The sequence below is a fragment of the Mytilus californianus genome, unplaced genomic scaffold, assembly GCF_021869535.1.
Source record: "Mytilus californianus isolate M0D057914Y unplaced genomic scaffold, xbMytCali1.0.p SCAF_5, whole genome shotgun sequence".
NCBI classification, from domain to species: Eukaryota; Metazoa; Mollusca; class Bivalvia; order Mytilida; family Mytilidae; genus Mytilus; species Mytilus californianus.
The window spans coordinates 113,856,327-113,871,334 of NW_026262701.1; the positions used below are offsets into that span (position 1 = coordinate 113,856,327).

General features: G+C 32.6%; 1 protein-coding gene across 2 annotated transcripts; it reads right to left on the minus strand.

Annotated features, from left to right (window-relative positions):
- Positions 1 to 244: 244 nt before the first annotated feature.
- Positions 245 to 13,195, minus strand: LOC127700682 (uncharacterized). Of its 2 annotated transcripts, XM_052204273.1 has the most exons (11): positions 13,088 to 13,195; positions 11,345 to 11,653; positions 10,508 to 10,810; positions 9,948 to 10,283; positions 9,335 to 9,637; positions 7,870 to 7,986; positions 6,427 to 6,573; positions 5,735 to 5,851; positions 5,147 to 5,214; positions 3,279 to 3,389; positions 245 to 2,205 (listed from the first exon to the last, which is right to left on the minus strand). In XM_052204273.1, the coding sequence occupies exons 1-11, from the start codon at positions 13,146 to 13,148 to the stop codon at positions 2,098 to 2,100; spliced, it is 1,980 nt and encodes a 659-aa protein (XP_052060233.1). In that variant the 5' UTR covers positions 13,149 to 13,195; the 3' UTR covers positions 245 to 2,097. The 2 variants fall into 2 exon arrangements, with proteins under 2 accessions (XP_052060233.1, XP_052060234.1); XM_052204274.1 differs by lacking the exon at positions 9,335 to 9,637.
- Positions 13,196 to 15,008: the final 1,813 nt, after the last annotated feature.

The window sequence follows — 15,008 nt, forward strand, 5'->3', positions numbered from 1 at the left end:
GATTCGTTACTGAGTTCAATTTCTCGACAACAAACGTCTTGTGGTTTATCACTTTCCCCATATATGCATTCCACTAGCAGTGCTTTATCAAAAGATTTTTGATATTTTATCAAATTTGTTTTAGCATTCAACTAAACAAAATCTGTATTATTTTATTAAACCTTGTATTTGAGATTGAGAAACAAGTTATAAGGGGAGACATACTCTAATTTAAGAACATTCTAAAATAACAATAAAACATAAAATCGACACATACAGTTTAATCTTTCCAAACCCATAAATGCGAGACAAATATATATATATACTGAATATACTAAACACACTGAGTGTATTTAGAACATACATATATTTTAAAGGGGCATTAGCTATAATTCAGACAAAAAATTAAAATACGATTCTTTTTGTTTCAAGAATTAATAAAAGCGGAAGTTTGAAATAATAATTCGTCATAAGCAGTCAGTTTGGCCCAAATGTGTCAAAATAGGCAAAAAACCATTGCCGATGTATTATTGGCTTGCAAGTCAATAATTCGACCTCAATTGAATCCGTATTCAAGTGACCTTGAATTTAACCCCTTAGCTGGAGATAGATTACGCATGCACTTGGCGTGCAAAGCTATTAAAAGGAAAAGAATGTCAACATTGAAAGTGAAACAAGGGTGAACCATTTCGTTGACTGATTCGATCTACAAAAAATCATTCTTATACAGGTAAAAACGAACCTATAACATGAAATTAAAAAGACCTAGAAAATTCAAAAGCACGTGCTCGCTATATATTTATATTTATATTTATGTTTATATCGGGCTATATGACCGTCGAAAGTCTTCGGAGGTCATCTCGATGGTTCATTAGATAGCGTCTAGACTAAAGTACACACGAAATGCTGATATACATATTATCGAGTCCATGCATTGCTAATTGTTTATTTTAGACTTTTTGTAATTTGAAATGACGTTTTAGTATGTTATAAATTAAATATGAGAATTTGAGTCAAATCGATGAACATGAAGTTGACAGCTAATGCCCCTTTAACACCTGTGCCTAGACCTATACATATAATAAACTCAAAAAGGGAAGAATTTGACAGGATTTAAAAAAAATAGATCCTGCATTTTATGTTTATATAAAAAATAAGGAGATATGGTATGATTGCGAAGGAGACGACTATCCACCAGAGTTCAAATGGCGTGTATGTATAAGCAACTATGCATATTGCAAGGCCTTCAACAATGAGTAAAATTCATACCGTATAGTTAGCTATAAAAGGCCCGATATAACAAATCTGAAACAAAACGAAAAAGCCAACAGCCTGATTTATTTCAAAACAATAACGAAAAACAAATATGACAAACAGCAACCAAAGACAACCATTCTTAAGTTTATTTTAACGACCAAGAAATATAAAGTCAAAAACAGGTTCGAGTTGAATAGTAAACACATAATAATTGGTCCAGATCTGAGCAACCATAAATCAAAGAGACTGTAGTTCGGCAAAGTCAAACGGGTGCATTGCATTGAAATATGACTTTTTGGCGTAAATGAAATGCCAATTGGTGCAAAAGCAAAGCACTGAATGAAACAACATCTTCGTTCATTAATTCGTTGAAAAAGAAGTAACTCTTCAGAGGGTCAATGTTGATAGGCTGTGTATTCAGGTGTATTCAGGCAGCAACATGAACGTACACGTTTAGAAAAAATAACACTTAATTCAGATTATTTGTTACTAGGAATACTTAACCATTATGGAAATCTCAAGTTCACTTATTATACTCCGAATTTAAAGTATTTTGAATACCCATGATCTTTAATCGTTTATCTTCCTTTCGAAGAAACTAATAAACTATTTAACCAATGAATTTGTAAACTGCATAGATTGCTCATTACAATAGGCATAAGTATATAGACATCAATAAACTAATTAATAAACTGATTAAGTTATTATTAATAAGTATTGTACATTTGTTAAATTTGTAAACGGTGATTAACTGTGTGGACTGTGTTATTGTTATTGATGAACAATTTAGCACTCTACAAATTTCAAGTTCAAACAATCCACCACCAAGCTACACTATATCCAGTTGAGCTGTTTCGAAGATCACTTCGCTGCACGTGGAGGTAACGTCGCCGTTTGGAAAAATATCTGTCCATAGTTTCCGCTGTCTCCATCTTCTTCCACATCAATACTTTCTGGTACAGCTGAAATCTATTGATGATATTAAACTGATTAATGTTAAAAGACGACTTTCATTCTTTTTTAATTCTAGGATTATAAATCTAATTCAGTTTTAATTTTTAAAGTTAAGTGTTAATCATTACCTTTCGCATGTACTATATTAAATGACTAATGGAATCCAATGTTCAAGGATAGCCTTCATAAATAGAATACTAGTAATTTAATAAGAAGTGCTGCTCTGACTTTTGTACAAAGTCGTAATTGTTCAAATCTATTAGAATGAGATGTTCAGGTTTTGTCAATAAACCCAATATAAGTATTTCATATTTCCCTCCTAGCTTTAAGACGTTTCATATTTCCCTCCTAGCGAACTCAAAAAATTTCTGAAAAGCGGTTTACAGGCAACAAATTCTGTGCTTTTCTTGTGTTTATCAAGAATGTTTCATCATCGGTCTAATAGTTGGTGATCAATAATTATGTGGATTTTCCCGGTCTACAAAGGGAATGTTACGTCAAATAAATAAGTTGCTGCAATACTTATACAAATAAACTAATACAAATACTATTATTTTTCTAATCATAGGGCTCATTACACTCATAACATAATTAATGTCCAGAATATAAATATATTGTATATACCACACAAATTTTATAGTTTAAAATAATGAGTGTTATTTATTATTTTCCAGTTTCAGGCATCTGTTGCAGTTCAACAACCGTAAGAACAACTACATACTAGATCTATTTTAAGTATAACACAGACTGTTGACTTTTCTTATTTCAACTTATTAGCCTAAACTGATATTCGACATTTTCTTCACAAAATATACCATTTATATGTTTCGGAGTTTAGTGTGACGTTTATTTTTGCTGAACTAAGTATACATTATTGTTTAGGGGCCAGCTGAAGCCCGCCTCCAGGTGCGCGATTTTCTCGCTGTGCTGAAGACCCATTGGTGGCCTTGTGATGTTTTCTGCTCTGTGGTCGTGTTGTTGTCTCTTTGACGCATTCCCCGTTTCCATTCCCAATTTCATTTGTAAATTTTAAACACGTTGACCTGTTAAGTTGTTTAATGACTAAGGAGGATACTGATAAAACTTACACGATCATTAAAGTAAATTTGACTGTAATTTGTTCTTGTTCTATGCAAGGCTGGCGAAGTCCTGGGTCCTTGGTGGCGTATTTCAATATGAGGATAGTTTAACTCTCTGGGCTAATGAAACAATATCGCACTTGTTAGTTTGAAAACATAATTTAAAATCATTATAATATTAAAATTAGAAGATGTGATATGATTGCCAATGAGACAACTCCATCAGAGACATAAAAGTCAACAACTATAGGTCATCATATGGTCTTCAACAATGAGCAAAACCCATACCGCATAGTCAGCTATAAAAGGCCCCAAAATGACAAATGTAAAACAATTCAAGGGAGAAATCTATTAGTATTAATTATTATTTACAATTACGGATGGGTGTGTTTTTAATATGATTTACTAAAACCGTGCTAGAAAGTTAAGAGACTCTGCATACATATTGCTCATTCAAATATTCAACTTCTTTTAAAAAGTTCATGCTCTACAAAAACAAAAATTTGGCGAAAATTCTCTTTTTAAGAAACAATTACATCCGAAATCTTTACAAAGCTTCCATTTTCCAAGCGTAGTTGAGCTTTTATTATCACACTGTAATTAGTACCTTACGGACGAGAGTTGAGGGGACTATAGTTTGGCACCCCGTCCATCAGTCTGCCCGTCGGCATTTCATTGTTATTTACACTATTTCGTAATACTTTTAGTATATACATATTAACACTTTAAAAAGTGTCATTTCCTCAAAACGCTTCCGCGATGTCATTTCTAGACAAATGTTCAATCGACAACATTTAAAAATAATTCTTGACCTTTTGGGGTTTTGAGCATGTTAACAGTTGAAGTACGGCCTTGTAAACTAAACACAATTGATACTTTACCGAAAAATGAAGACATACTATGCCATGTATTGCATACATTAAAACTAGTATTATAATAACTGAGAAATTTATAACCGTTGGGCAAAAACTGCAGATTGCAGTATAATTCTAAACAATACCATATATTTTCTGCTGGTTTAAATTTTACAAAGAAAAGCAGATACGAATGGCCTCGTGTGGGCGCCTTTAAAAACAGACACGTTCAAGCGTCTGGAATTGGACATGTTTTGGTGTCAATTGAAAGTAGACCCGTTGAAAAATGATGAAAATCGCGGAAATCGTGAAAAATGATGAAAATAAAAAAAAATGATGACGTCGTGAAAAATGATGAAAATCGAGGAAATCGTGATGACGTCCTGAAAAATGATGAAAATCGCAAACATGCACGCGCTTCACAATGAATTTTGGGATTAAATGGTGCTTGATTTACTATTAAAACGTTAATAGTCACTTAATAGTCTATTAGTTAATGGAAGCCTTAAAAGTGATTTGTGCAACGCAATTAACTAACTCTATTAACTAATAGTCAATTAGATATTTAATAGTCTATTAGAAGTTAATAGTCTATTAACTTAATAGACGTTTGTGTAACCCAGTCCTGATTAGTGTCAATTCAGGGATGTTATAAATAAGGAAAAAATGGCGTGGTTGTAGCTACAAAAGTGGAAAACCGTCGATGTTTTTAACAGAAATTTTATAAATTTTCCATACGGTCAACTGGTTTTAAATTGGAATCACATACAGATGTGTATATCATAAGTACAGGTAGCAATGTAAGCAAAGTTTGTCCGTTTAAAATACATGTGCATCTATGATTTGAATATAAGTCTAATGATCTACGTAAAAAGGTAATGTAAGATGAAACAAGTACAACAGTTACACTGAAATTTGTTATAAGATCTATTTGTTCAAAATGAACTTTTCTTGGCCGTAGCTTCTTTTTTTATCACTCAGTTTTGAGTACTACTTGACTAAATCATGTCAAAATGAACTTACAAAGGTGGCTGCAGACTGACGGACTTGTTGCTGTTCATCAGATGCCCGACTAGTTGCCTGGCTATTACCTGTAACACACAAATGTCTCAAATTTCATGTTGACTTGCTATATATATCATGCTTTTTCTATGATTCAATAAAGCCCTTGTATTCATCCCTGCTGACTGACCGTTTTTGGGCTGTGGGATGTATATATACACAGCCTCGTTCATTTGGATGTTTCAATGCAACAATGATTCCAACATACATAATTAGAACTGCAATGACTGTCAAACAAATGGAAAGTTTGGCGTCCTTAAATCTTGATCATTTCACAAAAAAGTCACCCAAAAAGGCGTGTACCAAAATCAGAAGTTGTTTTATGGGTGTTCATTTGAAGAGTGTCCAAAAGCTAGCAAGTATACAAATATGGACATTAACTTTTTTTAATTTATACCTTGAAGATAAGTACATGTGTAATTTCCTAATAATACTGGTATATATTTCTTACATTTTTTAATTTATATGCTTTGGCCTTATCTATGTGTGTGTGTGTGTGTGGCACATTATTTTTACAAAGATAAGAATTCTTGAACTACTTGTGCCTACCATTTGGAATGTTGCTAGTACTTCTTGAAATAGCCTCGTGTACATCTGAAATGACGTTGCAGTCAGGTAGATATCTGGATTTTCTAAATACAGCAAGAATTGGAGGTACTTTGATTGCTGTAAAGAAATATAGAAATCAAATTGAACAAAAATTGAATTGTGTCAATTTGTTTACCACACACGTGTAAGTGACGGAATGTGATGGAGAAAATTCCTCCAACTGTATTCTCGAAGTTGAGGTGCAATACAATTCAATGAGATATGTTGTGTTATTCTTTGAAAGTATTCTCCTTTACCTGCATTTTATGTATGCGTTGTTATTCACAGGCGGCAGAATTTTGCCCTGGCATTAACACCCCCCTGTACAACAGCCGTAAAGGTATTTATTGGTGACTGTAAAAGTTTATCCAATACGTTATATATTTTTTTTTCTAAAAATCTTATTTAGAAAAAAAAGTAAGTGACTACTAAAAAGTTTAAACGAAATATCAACAGAAAAAATAGAATATAATTTTAAATACCAGCACCCTCTTGCCGATTAAAATACAATAACACATAATATGCTTATAAATAGAAGCCGATAAAGATATTTAGTAAGCTTTTCCGTTATTGTGCAGACCCTTCAGATCCTTCCTTTAACTTTTTTTTTTTAAAGTTTTTATATATCTTTTAGGTCCATGATTTCTACTTGCCTCGTCTAATTCTCTTGCACCTTGAAGTCATTCTATCCACTGTTTCAGAATCAGGTAGACCTACACTTCTCCTAAATACGGCTCTGTCAGTGTATACTGCTCGGTTTGTATTAAGTGTTGCCCTTGGTGGTATGTATGGAGGTAATTCTGTTAATGTTTTAGTATATATTTCTTTTACTTTTAAAATTTATTTATTTGAATTGTATTTTAATATCTTTAGTATCTTTTTTCGTTTCACATGTAGTCTTTACACCTAACTTTAGTCATGCAGTACAACAGTAATTTTTCTCACAGCAAAGTTTATAGTATTCCCACTTTTTCACAGATACAAATGCATTCAGTATTATACTTTATTACCTAATAAAGAGTATTTTACTGTTTTATTAATATTTCTATATTATTTGCTATTTTTCTGCCATTTTTTGTTCCATGGTCTATTGCACTGGAAATTATCGTTCTATTGCACCTGTGTGCAGGCTATTGCACTGACCTGTTATGACCTCTTATTCTGAAATCTGATTAGTTTAAAGGTATTCATGTTGTCCAATCAAATTGGGTCTTTTAAACGTTCTTGGGTTTATTGTTTTGATCGTTTATTTAATATGTTGACTTTAATTATTTCTTGTTATTTAAATTACTCTGATTTCATGTTCGTTTTATTGAATTTCTAAAGTATTGGTTGTACATGTATGCTCCTTACACATTATAATTAATACAGTTGTTACTTTCATGTGTATTATTTCTAAGAATTTGCCAGTTAGAACTGACTCAGTATGTATTAGGTAATAAAACAGTTATTGAATGTGTAACAGTGCAATAGATCAAAATATATTTCCCTCGGTATGAAGATCAGCTCATTGTTCTATTGCCCTCAGCCGTTGGCTTCGGGCAATAGAACAATGAGCTGATCTTCATACCTCGAGAAATATATTTTGATCTATTGCATAGTTACATTTTAAATAACTGTATATTGCTACTACCTTGAATGTTTAATTTGGATTTGAAAATGGACGTTGAAACTAAAACTGTTGTCGAGATTTATATGTATATTCGAGGTTTTTATTTTTCATTTACTTAGAAGATACCAGGGAAGGGTCAAATTCTAAGGTCCAAGAATCTGCTATTATACAGCAAATCTTCTATCAAGGAAAGCCTGATGGAAAGAATAGTAAAACATGATATATCAACTTGTTTTAAACTTTACGTTTTTTGGTCTCTGGTGGAGAGATGTCTCGTTTGCCATCTTAACACACATTCTTTTTTTTTATTTATATTGAATACTGTCACATGAATATGGAAAATATATTTTTTTATTACCAGCTCACCTGACCCACACTTTAGAGTAATATTATTATGTTTAGTGAGAATTTTTTTTCGATGTTTGTTTATGATATAATAAAAAGATTGGAAAATTCCAAATTAAACTACTATGTTATTGCTTACCTCGTGTAAAGGTTTTTTGTTTATAACAGAAAACAATTGCTGATATGAAAGCAGTCAGTATCAGCAGTAAACACACAGAGACAACAAAATAAACAATATGGATCAGCTTGTGACTTCCTAGAATAATAAAAATAAGTAGATAGTATGTATATGCCTTTTCATTGACAGAATTGCTTTCTAACACATGAAAATTTAAATATATATTTATATTGTATTACTATTCTTGTTACCGCTTAAATTCTACAATCAACAGGAAGAACATAGGGAAACAAATAGTTTTTACCTAGCTACGGATGTTTGTCATATGTATTTTAAATGAAAGATTGGAGCAGGATCTGCTAGCCCTTCCAGAGCATCTGAGAAATCCCCGGTGTATTTTAATGGTCTCGTAAGTTTAATTCTTTAGTTTTCAAAATTGTGTTTTGTATACTGTTGTTTGTCTTTTTGTCTCGTTTTTTACCATGGTGTTGTCAGTTTGTTTTCGACTTATGAGTTTCATAGTCCCTTTGGTATCTTTCGCTCCCCTTTTGTGTTGCTTTTTTTCCTTTTTTCCTGATCATTTCAACCACAACCTTTATTCGACGATGACATTTGTACGTTAAGGAGCTTGATATTTTTACCCAGTTGAACGACTGTCAAACAGTGAATCAATGCCAACTGTTAGTTTTGAATATCTAATTTTCTCGCTTTTTCGATATTGTTACTAATGAGGTCTACTATCAACGAGAAAAACCACTATATATTTGTGAAAATAACATACATGCTTATCACTGCACACGGTCGTGTTTATCTCTGACTGTTTATGACGTCTTTAAACTAGATCCATTGGATGTTGGAAGTGTACTGATTTAGTCTTAGATGCATGATTTTTTTATTAGTTGTTATTGGCTTTGAACTATCGGTCAGTAACTGTGAGTACTCTCAGGTCTGTACATTGTGTCTTCTTGTTGTTGTGATGCACAAGTACCCGTTCACGTCCACTTTGAGTATTTGTTAGATGTATTTCTATTTGTATCCATCTGATGAGTTAAGTCTTTTTCAACTGATTTTTTATAGTTTGTTTATATGCTATACTCTCTCTTACACCACTGTCCCATGTTAGGGGGAGGTTTGGGAAACTGCTAACCCCGCCACATTCCGTATGTGCCTTTCCCAATTCATGACCCTGTAATTCAGTGGTTGTCGTTTGTTGCTGTGTTATATATTTGTTTTTTTTTTGTTCATTATTTTGTTCATAAATTAGGCCGTTAGTTTCTTGTTTCAATAGTTTAACATTTGTCATTTCGGGGCCTTTTATAGCTGACAATGCGGTATTACTTTGCTCATTGTTGAAGGCCGTACGGTGACCTATAGTTGTTAATTTTTGTGTCATTTGGTCTCTTGTGAATAGTTGTCTCATTGGGAATCATACCACATCTTCTTTTTATATGTAATTGATTTAACCAACAATGTTCATAAGTTATACCATCCCTAGCTTCTCCTATTGTCGTCCGTATCTTCAAAGGGTCTTTTTGAGATGCTAAACTTCTCCCCATTTTGTTTTCGGCATACAATATGAATTGGTAATCCGTCGATGAAAACATATTATCCACTTTGATGGGTTCTTTCTTTGACTTTACATTTCTCTTTCGTTTGTGATCATTTGAAGGCCAATGACTGATACAGAATGTTTGTTCGTTTCCACCATTGTAACCAGGAGAAAACGTGACTGTAAATCCATAACTTGTTATATCTCTAATACTCACATTGTACGGTTCTGATGGTGGGCCTTCATTTAATAAGAAATTAAGCACATAGTAAATAGAACAAAGAAAATGTAGTTTGGGTTGCTATCTTTTATATTTGTTTTTCGTTTCTTATTTTGTACATAAATCAGGTCGTTTGTACTATAGCTTGCTGTATGGAAATGGATTTTTGGAATTTAAAAGGTAGGAAGGTAACCTATTGTTGAATACATGTACGTCATTGTGGTCTGGTTGAAATTGGTCTCTTTGGCAATCATACCACATCTTCTGATTTCTAAACCAGTGCATATAACATTTGTATGAATATTCTATTCATATATAATGGAAAATTACCTTGGAATGTTATGTTTAAGGCGAAACGCGTAATCCCTTCGCCATTCTGAAGCACAATCTTATAAGGTCCATAGTCTGTCTCGTTGAACATCCCAAGTGTCCAATAAACTGATTCCCCTTCATACTGATACCTTTGTCCTTGAGCGGTGAAATCTACATTGTTCTTCACATACCTTCTTTTAGTTATATTTTCACTTTGAATATCAGTGTTATCTTTTTTAATCAGAATCACAGAAGTGTTTCCCGGGTAGGCGTAATAATCTAGTGTAATGGTAACTGGCATTCCAGGACCTGCGGTATATAGACTTCTGTTGTTTATGCCAATGATCGGGGCAGCTGTAAAATACATTGTAATATCAACGAGATTGGCATTACAGTTTGTATGAATTGTTTGCTTTATATTTCTAAGTGTTATTTGATCATTTCTCCTGTCTTACGCAATATATATTTAAAAATTGTTTTGTTTTGTTTTGTTTTGTTATGTTTTGGTACTGGTATCGTTATTTCATTCATATGAATCTCATCTATTGGGTATCGTCCTTTATGTTCTTTATACTTACTTTGTATGAGCACGGGTATTGATATGTTATCCATTGGTCCACTCCATGCTTCATGTTCAGCAAAGCATGTGCAGTCATAGTAGTGGTAGCTCTTTGAAATATTAATTTGTATTTCAAGTATGTTTCTTCTTGTTTTGTCGTCATAATATTCTTCCCTCGAAGCGAAAGGATTCAAAGAGTTCCACATTAGTCTCGGTTTTGGAAATCCTCCGATTACTGTACACAAATGTGTTACCACATCACCAAATTTAAAAGGTCTATTACCACCTTTTATTTCTGTTATGGGTCCATTAGTAGGAGGAGCTGTAATTAGTTATTGATATATGTTATTGAAAATCAGTAACTTAGCAAATTATTGTAAATTTAAGTCGAAAAAAATTGAGTTTTAGTGTTCAGCGGGTTAAGTTTCTGTTAGTACCGCCTAAATCCTTAATTAAGATAGTGACGGAACATGCCATACTGATGTATAAAGTGACTGTTAGTGTTGTTTCAAAAGTTGATATATGTCAGCAAACTGTCATCTCAAATATGAAAACATACATTACAACTTTACTAGTATCTTTTTAATTTACATCCTTTCGTATGTACATCTAAGCAATATGCATAATTTAAGCATGACGTTAGTTTTACTTTTACCAACCCTATGCAAAGTACATTTGTAATCATACATTTATGGGTATTATAACAGGAAGTAGAACGGCCATCGCTTAGTTGTCATAAAACACATCTATATACTGATATAAGTGGATAACAATGGAATGAGTTCAGCGAACGTAGAAATAATTTTTTCTCATTAGATTTTCGATAAATAAAAGTTACACACAGAAAATGACTCACTGTACACACGGAGTAGAAAAGGTGGACTTTGTGAAATCTTATCAGAACACTGCCACGTTGTATTGTCCAAGTTATGTGTTACATCCTTTGCCTGAATGGTAACTGTCAAGTCACCGGAAGTGTTACATTGTATCAGGTAATTCTTGACGGTATGAGTGCCACTACAAGTTCTTCTTTCTACCTCAACCTCTATGTTACCGTCTTTTGTCAATGCTAAACTTGTTGAAGTATTATCGTATTCACATCCAATGGAATACCTCTTCCCTAAGACAGCAAATTTTCCTGGTGATGTTGACAGTATTGGTTTGCCTTAAGAAAAAAATACGACTAACGTTGTTATTGGTAATTTATTACCAAATATGATATATGCATAATATTTCCATTTAATGAAATTCTACATAGAACGATTGATACGGGAATATTTTCTAAATGCCGTTGAATTCATAGTGTAACCCACTAGAGCTGTCATAGAATAGAAGTTTCTTTTTAATTAAAGTGTTCCACAGGGAAGAAAGATTCTGTAATATTATTTCTACTGGAAGAAATATAACAGTATTTGTTCTTGGCGGAATAAATGTATAATATTTATTCCAATAGGAACATATATTATAGCATTGTTTATAACTAGGTTTTCAGAGGAATTTCTGGTAGGTGGAACAAATATATGCTGACAGAACATCGTCATTGATAAGCAGAGCATGGATATTTACGATTTTCAAATGATCTTTTGTCTTGATATTATATAGAGTAATACTCTATTCATGTCAACTCATATTGTGGTTAGTGAAGACAAACCTGAGTAATGGGCTTAATACATCAATATGTATATATCTTTGTTGGAGGCTGCTTGCTGATCCTTATTGATATGTAGGTATACATTCATAATCTCCTGTTGGTCCAGGGTTGATAATTTTCTCATTGGCAATCATGTTTATGACGTTCAGTGACATTTCATGCCTATTCGAGATGATATTAAAAGTCATGGTATTTAGTAGTGTAATACATATCTTAATCGCACTGTAAAACAGTATTCTAAAATCTTAATATTCTTAAAGCTATTGTGTACAATCATGTAGATAATGATACACCATACCATGTTATGTGTGTAAATTGAAATTGCTGTATTGAGTGCTACAGTTAATAAGGGATGGTTTAAATACGTCAAAATTGAAAATAAATGAAAATACTTGCTCTTTTTCTATTTTTTTGTGATGATATATAGATGCACATTATGTAAACAGATGATAGAAATTCATATAACGGCACTTATAAATCAAATTCCACGAAAATAATAATAATGCAGTCTGTTGAACCGGATGAATGGGTAAATTATTTTTCAGATCTAAATAAAATACATTCGAACAATATACCAAGATTAAATGAGATAAATGCTCTAGTAGAAAATATGGAAAATATTAAACGTTTTGTTAATTAGATTACAGAATTTCAGTAAAATAAATTTCTGATTCAATATCTTAACTAAAAAGTGGAAAAGCATGTGAACTGGATGAACTTCCTGCAGAAATGTTGAAAGCAGGTTCCTCTGTACTAAATTCTCGGCTGCAAAGACTCTTCAATCTAGTGCTTAAATTATAGATATTCAAAGTCAGATACTTTGGCAGCATGATCAAACAGCAAAACCACTCCTTGGTTACGTTTACCTGAGGAACCGCAGTCTTAGTTTAAAATTAAGACGTTAACTATAGCTAAAACTTTGTAGAGACTTACTAACGACAAACTTACCGTGACAGGAAGACAAGATGATTACAAGATATAGATAACAATAAATTAGTTTATCTTCCATTTGTACAAAAATAATATGAGAATAAGGAAACTATTGCCATCATTTTATTTGAGTGTTGTGAATGTTGATTTCCGTTACACCACGGAAATTTGTCAGTATTAAGTACATACACAGGTCTATAAAAGGAGAATTTTTAGTGCATTAATATTTAAACATTGTATTCCTGTATGACAATTATAAAACACCAATTATATAATTGTAAACAATTGTTTAGTAAAACGTTAAAACCCATTCTGTAAAAATATTCTATAACTCTAAAACCCATTCACATTAGATCTTATCACGATTATCTGATTCTGTATATCGAGTAAAACGTTTTGTTGTTGCCAAAAATGCATGTGCGATATGTGGGATTGGTACTGCTTAGTGTGAGTCTGGGTTTTTTTGGTGTCCAGGTTTCTATTTATCTTTCTATATTTTTTTTTGGCGAAATTACTTTCTGTCATTCTATAGCTTTTTTTTACTTGCCATTGTCTGTCATTCTGTAACTGTTTTTGCCAAAGCATTGTCTGTCTGTCTAAATCATGTTCTGTCAAAGCATTATCTGTTTTTCTAAATCCTGTTCTGCCAAAGCAATGTCTGTCTTTCTAAATCATGTTCTGCCAAAGCATTGTCTGTCTTTCTAAATCATGTTCTGCCAAGCAATATCTGTCTTTCTAAATCCTGTTCTGCCAAAGCAATGTCTGTCTTTCTAAATCATGTTCTGCCAAAGCATTATCTGTCTTTCTAAATCCTGTTCTGCCAAAGCAATGTCTGTCTTTCTAAATCATGTTCTGCCAAAGCATTAATTGTTTTCTAAATCATGTTCTGCCAAAGCAATGTTTGTCTTTCTAAATCATGTTCTGCCAAAGCAATATCTGTCTTTCTAAATCATGTTCTGCCAAAGCAATGTCTGTCAGTCTAAATCATGTTCTACCAAAGCATTGTTTGTCTTTTTAAATCATGTTCTGCCAAAGCAATGTCTGTCTTTCTAAATCATGTTCTGCCAAAGCCTTGTTTGTCTTTCTAAATCATGTTCTGCCAAAGCAATATCTGTCTTTCTAAATCATGTTCTGCCAAAGCAATGTCTGTCTGTCTAAATCATGTTCTACCAAAGCATTGTTTGTCTTTTTAAATCATGTTCTGCCAAAGCAATGTCTGTCTTTCTAAATCATATTCTGCCAAAGCATTATCTGTCTTTCTAAATCATGTTCTGCCAAAGCATTATCTGTCTTTCTAAATCTTGTTCTGCCAAAGCAATATCTGTCTTTCTAAATCATGTTCTGTCAAAGCTTTGTCTGTCTTTCTAAATCCTGTTCTGCCAAAGCATTGTCTGTCTATCTAAATCATGTTCTGTCAAAGCATTGTCTGTCTATTTAAATCATTTTCTGCCAAAGCATTGTTTGTCTTTCTAAATCATGTTCTTCCAAAGCATTGTCTGTCTATCTAAATCATGTTCTGTCAAAGCATTGTCTGTCTATTTAAATCATTTTCTGCCAAAGCATTGTTTGTCTTTCTAAATCATGTTCTGCCAAAGCTTTGTCTGTCTATTTAAATCATGTTCTGCCAAAGCATTGTTTGTCTTTCTAAATCATGTTCTGCCAAGGCATTGTCTGTCTATTTAAATCATTTTCTGCCAAAGCATTGTTTGTCTTTCTAAATCATGTTCTGCCAAAGCTTTGTCTGTCTATTTAAATCATGTTCTGCCAAAGCTTTGTCTGTCTATTTAAATTATGTTCTGCCAAAATATTATCTGTCTTTCTAAATCATGTTCTGCCAAAGCATTATTTGTCTTTCTAAATCATGTTCTGCCAAAGCTTTGTCTGTCTTTCTAAATCCTGTTCTGCCAAAGCAATATCTTTCTTTCTAAATCAAGTTCTG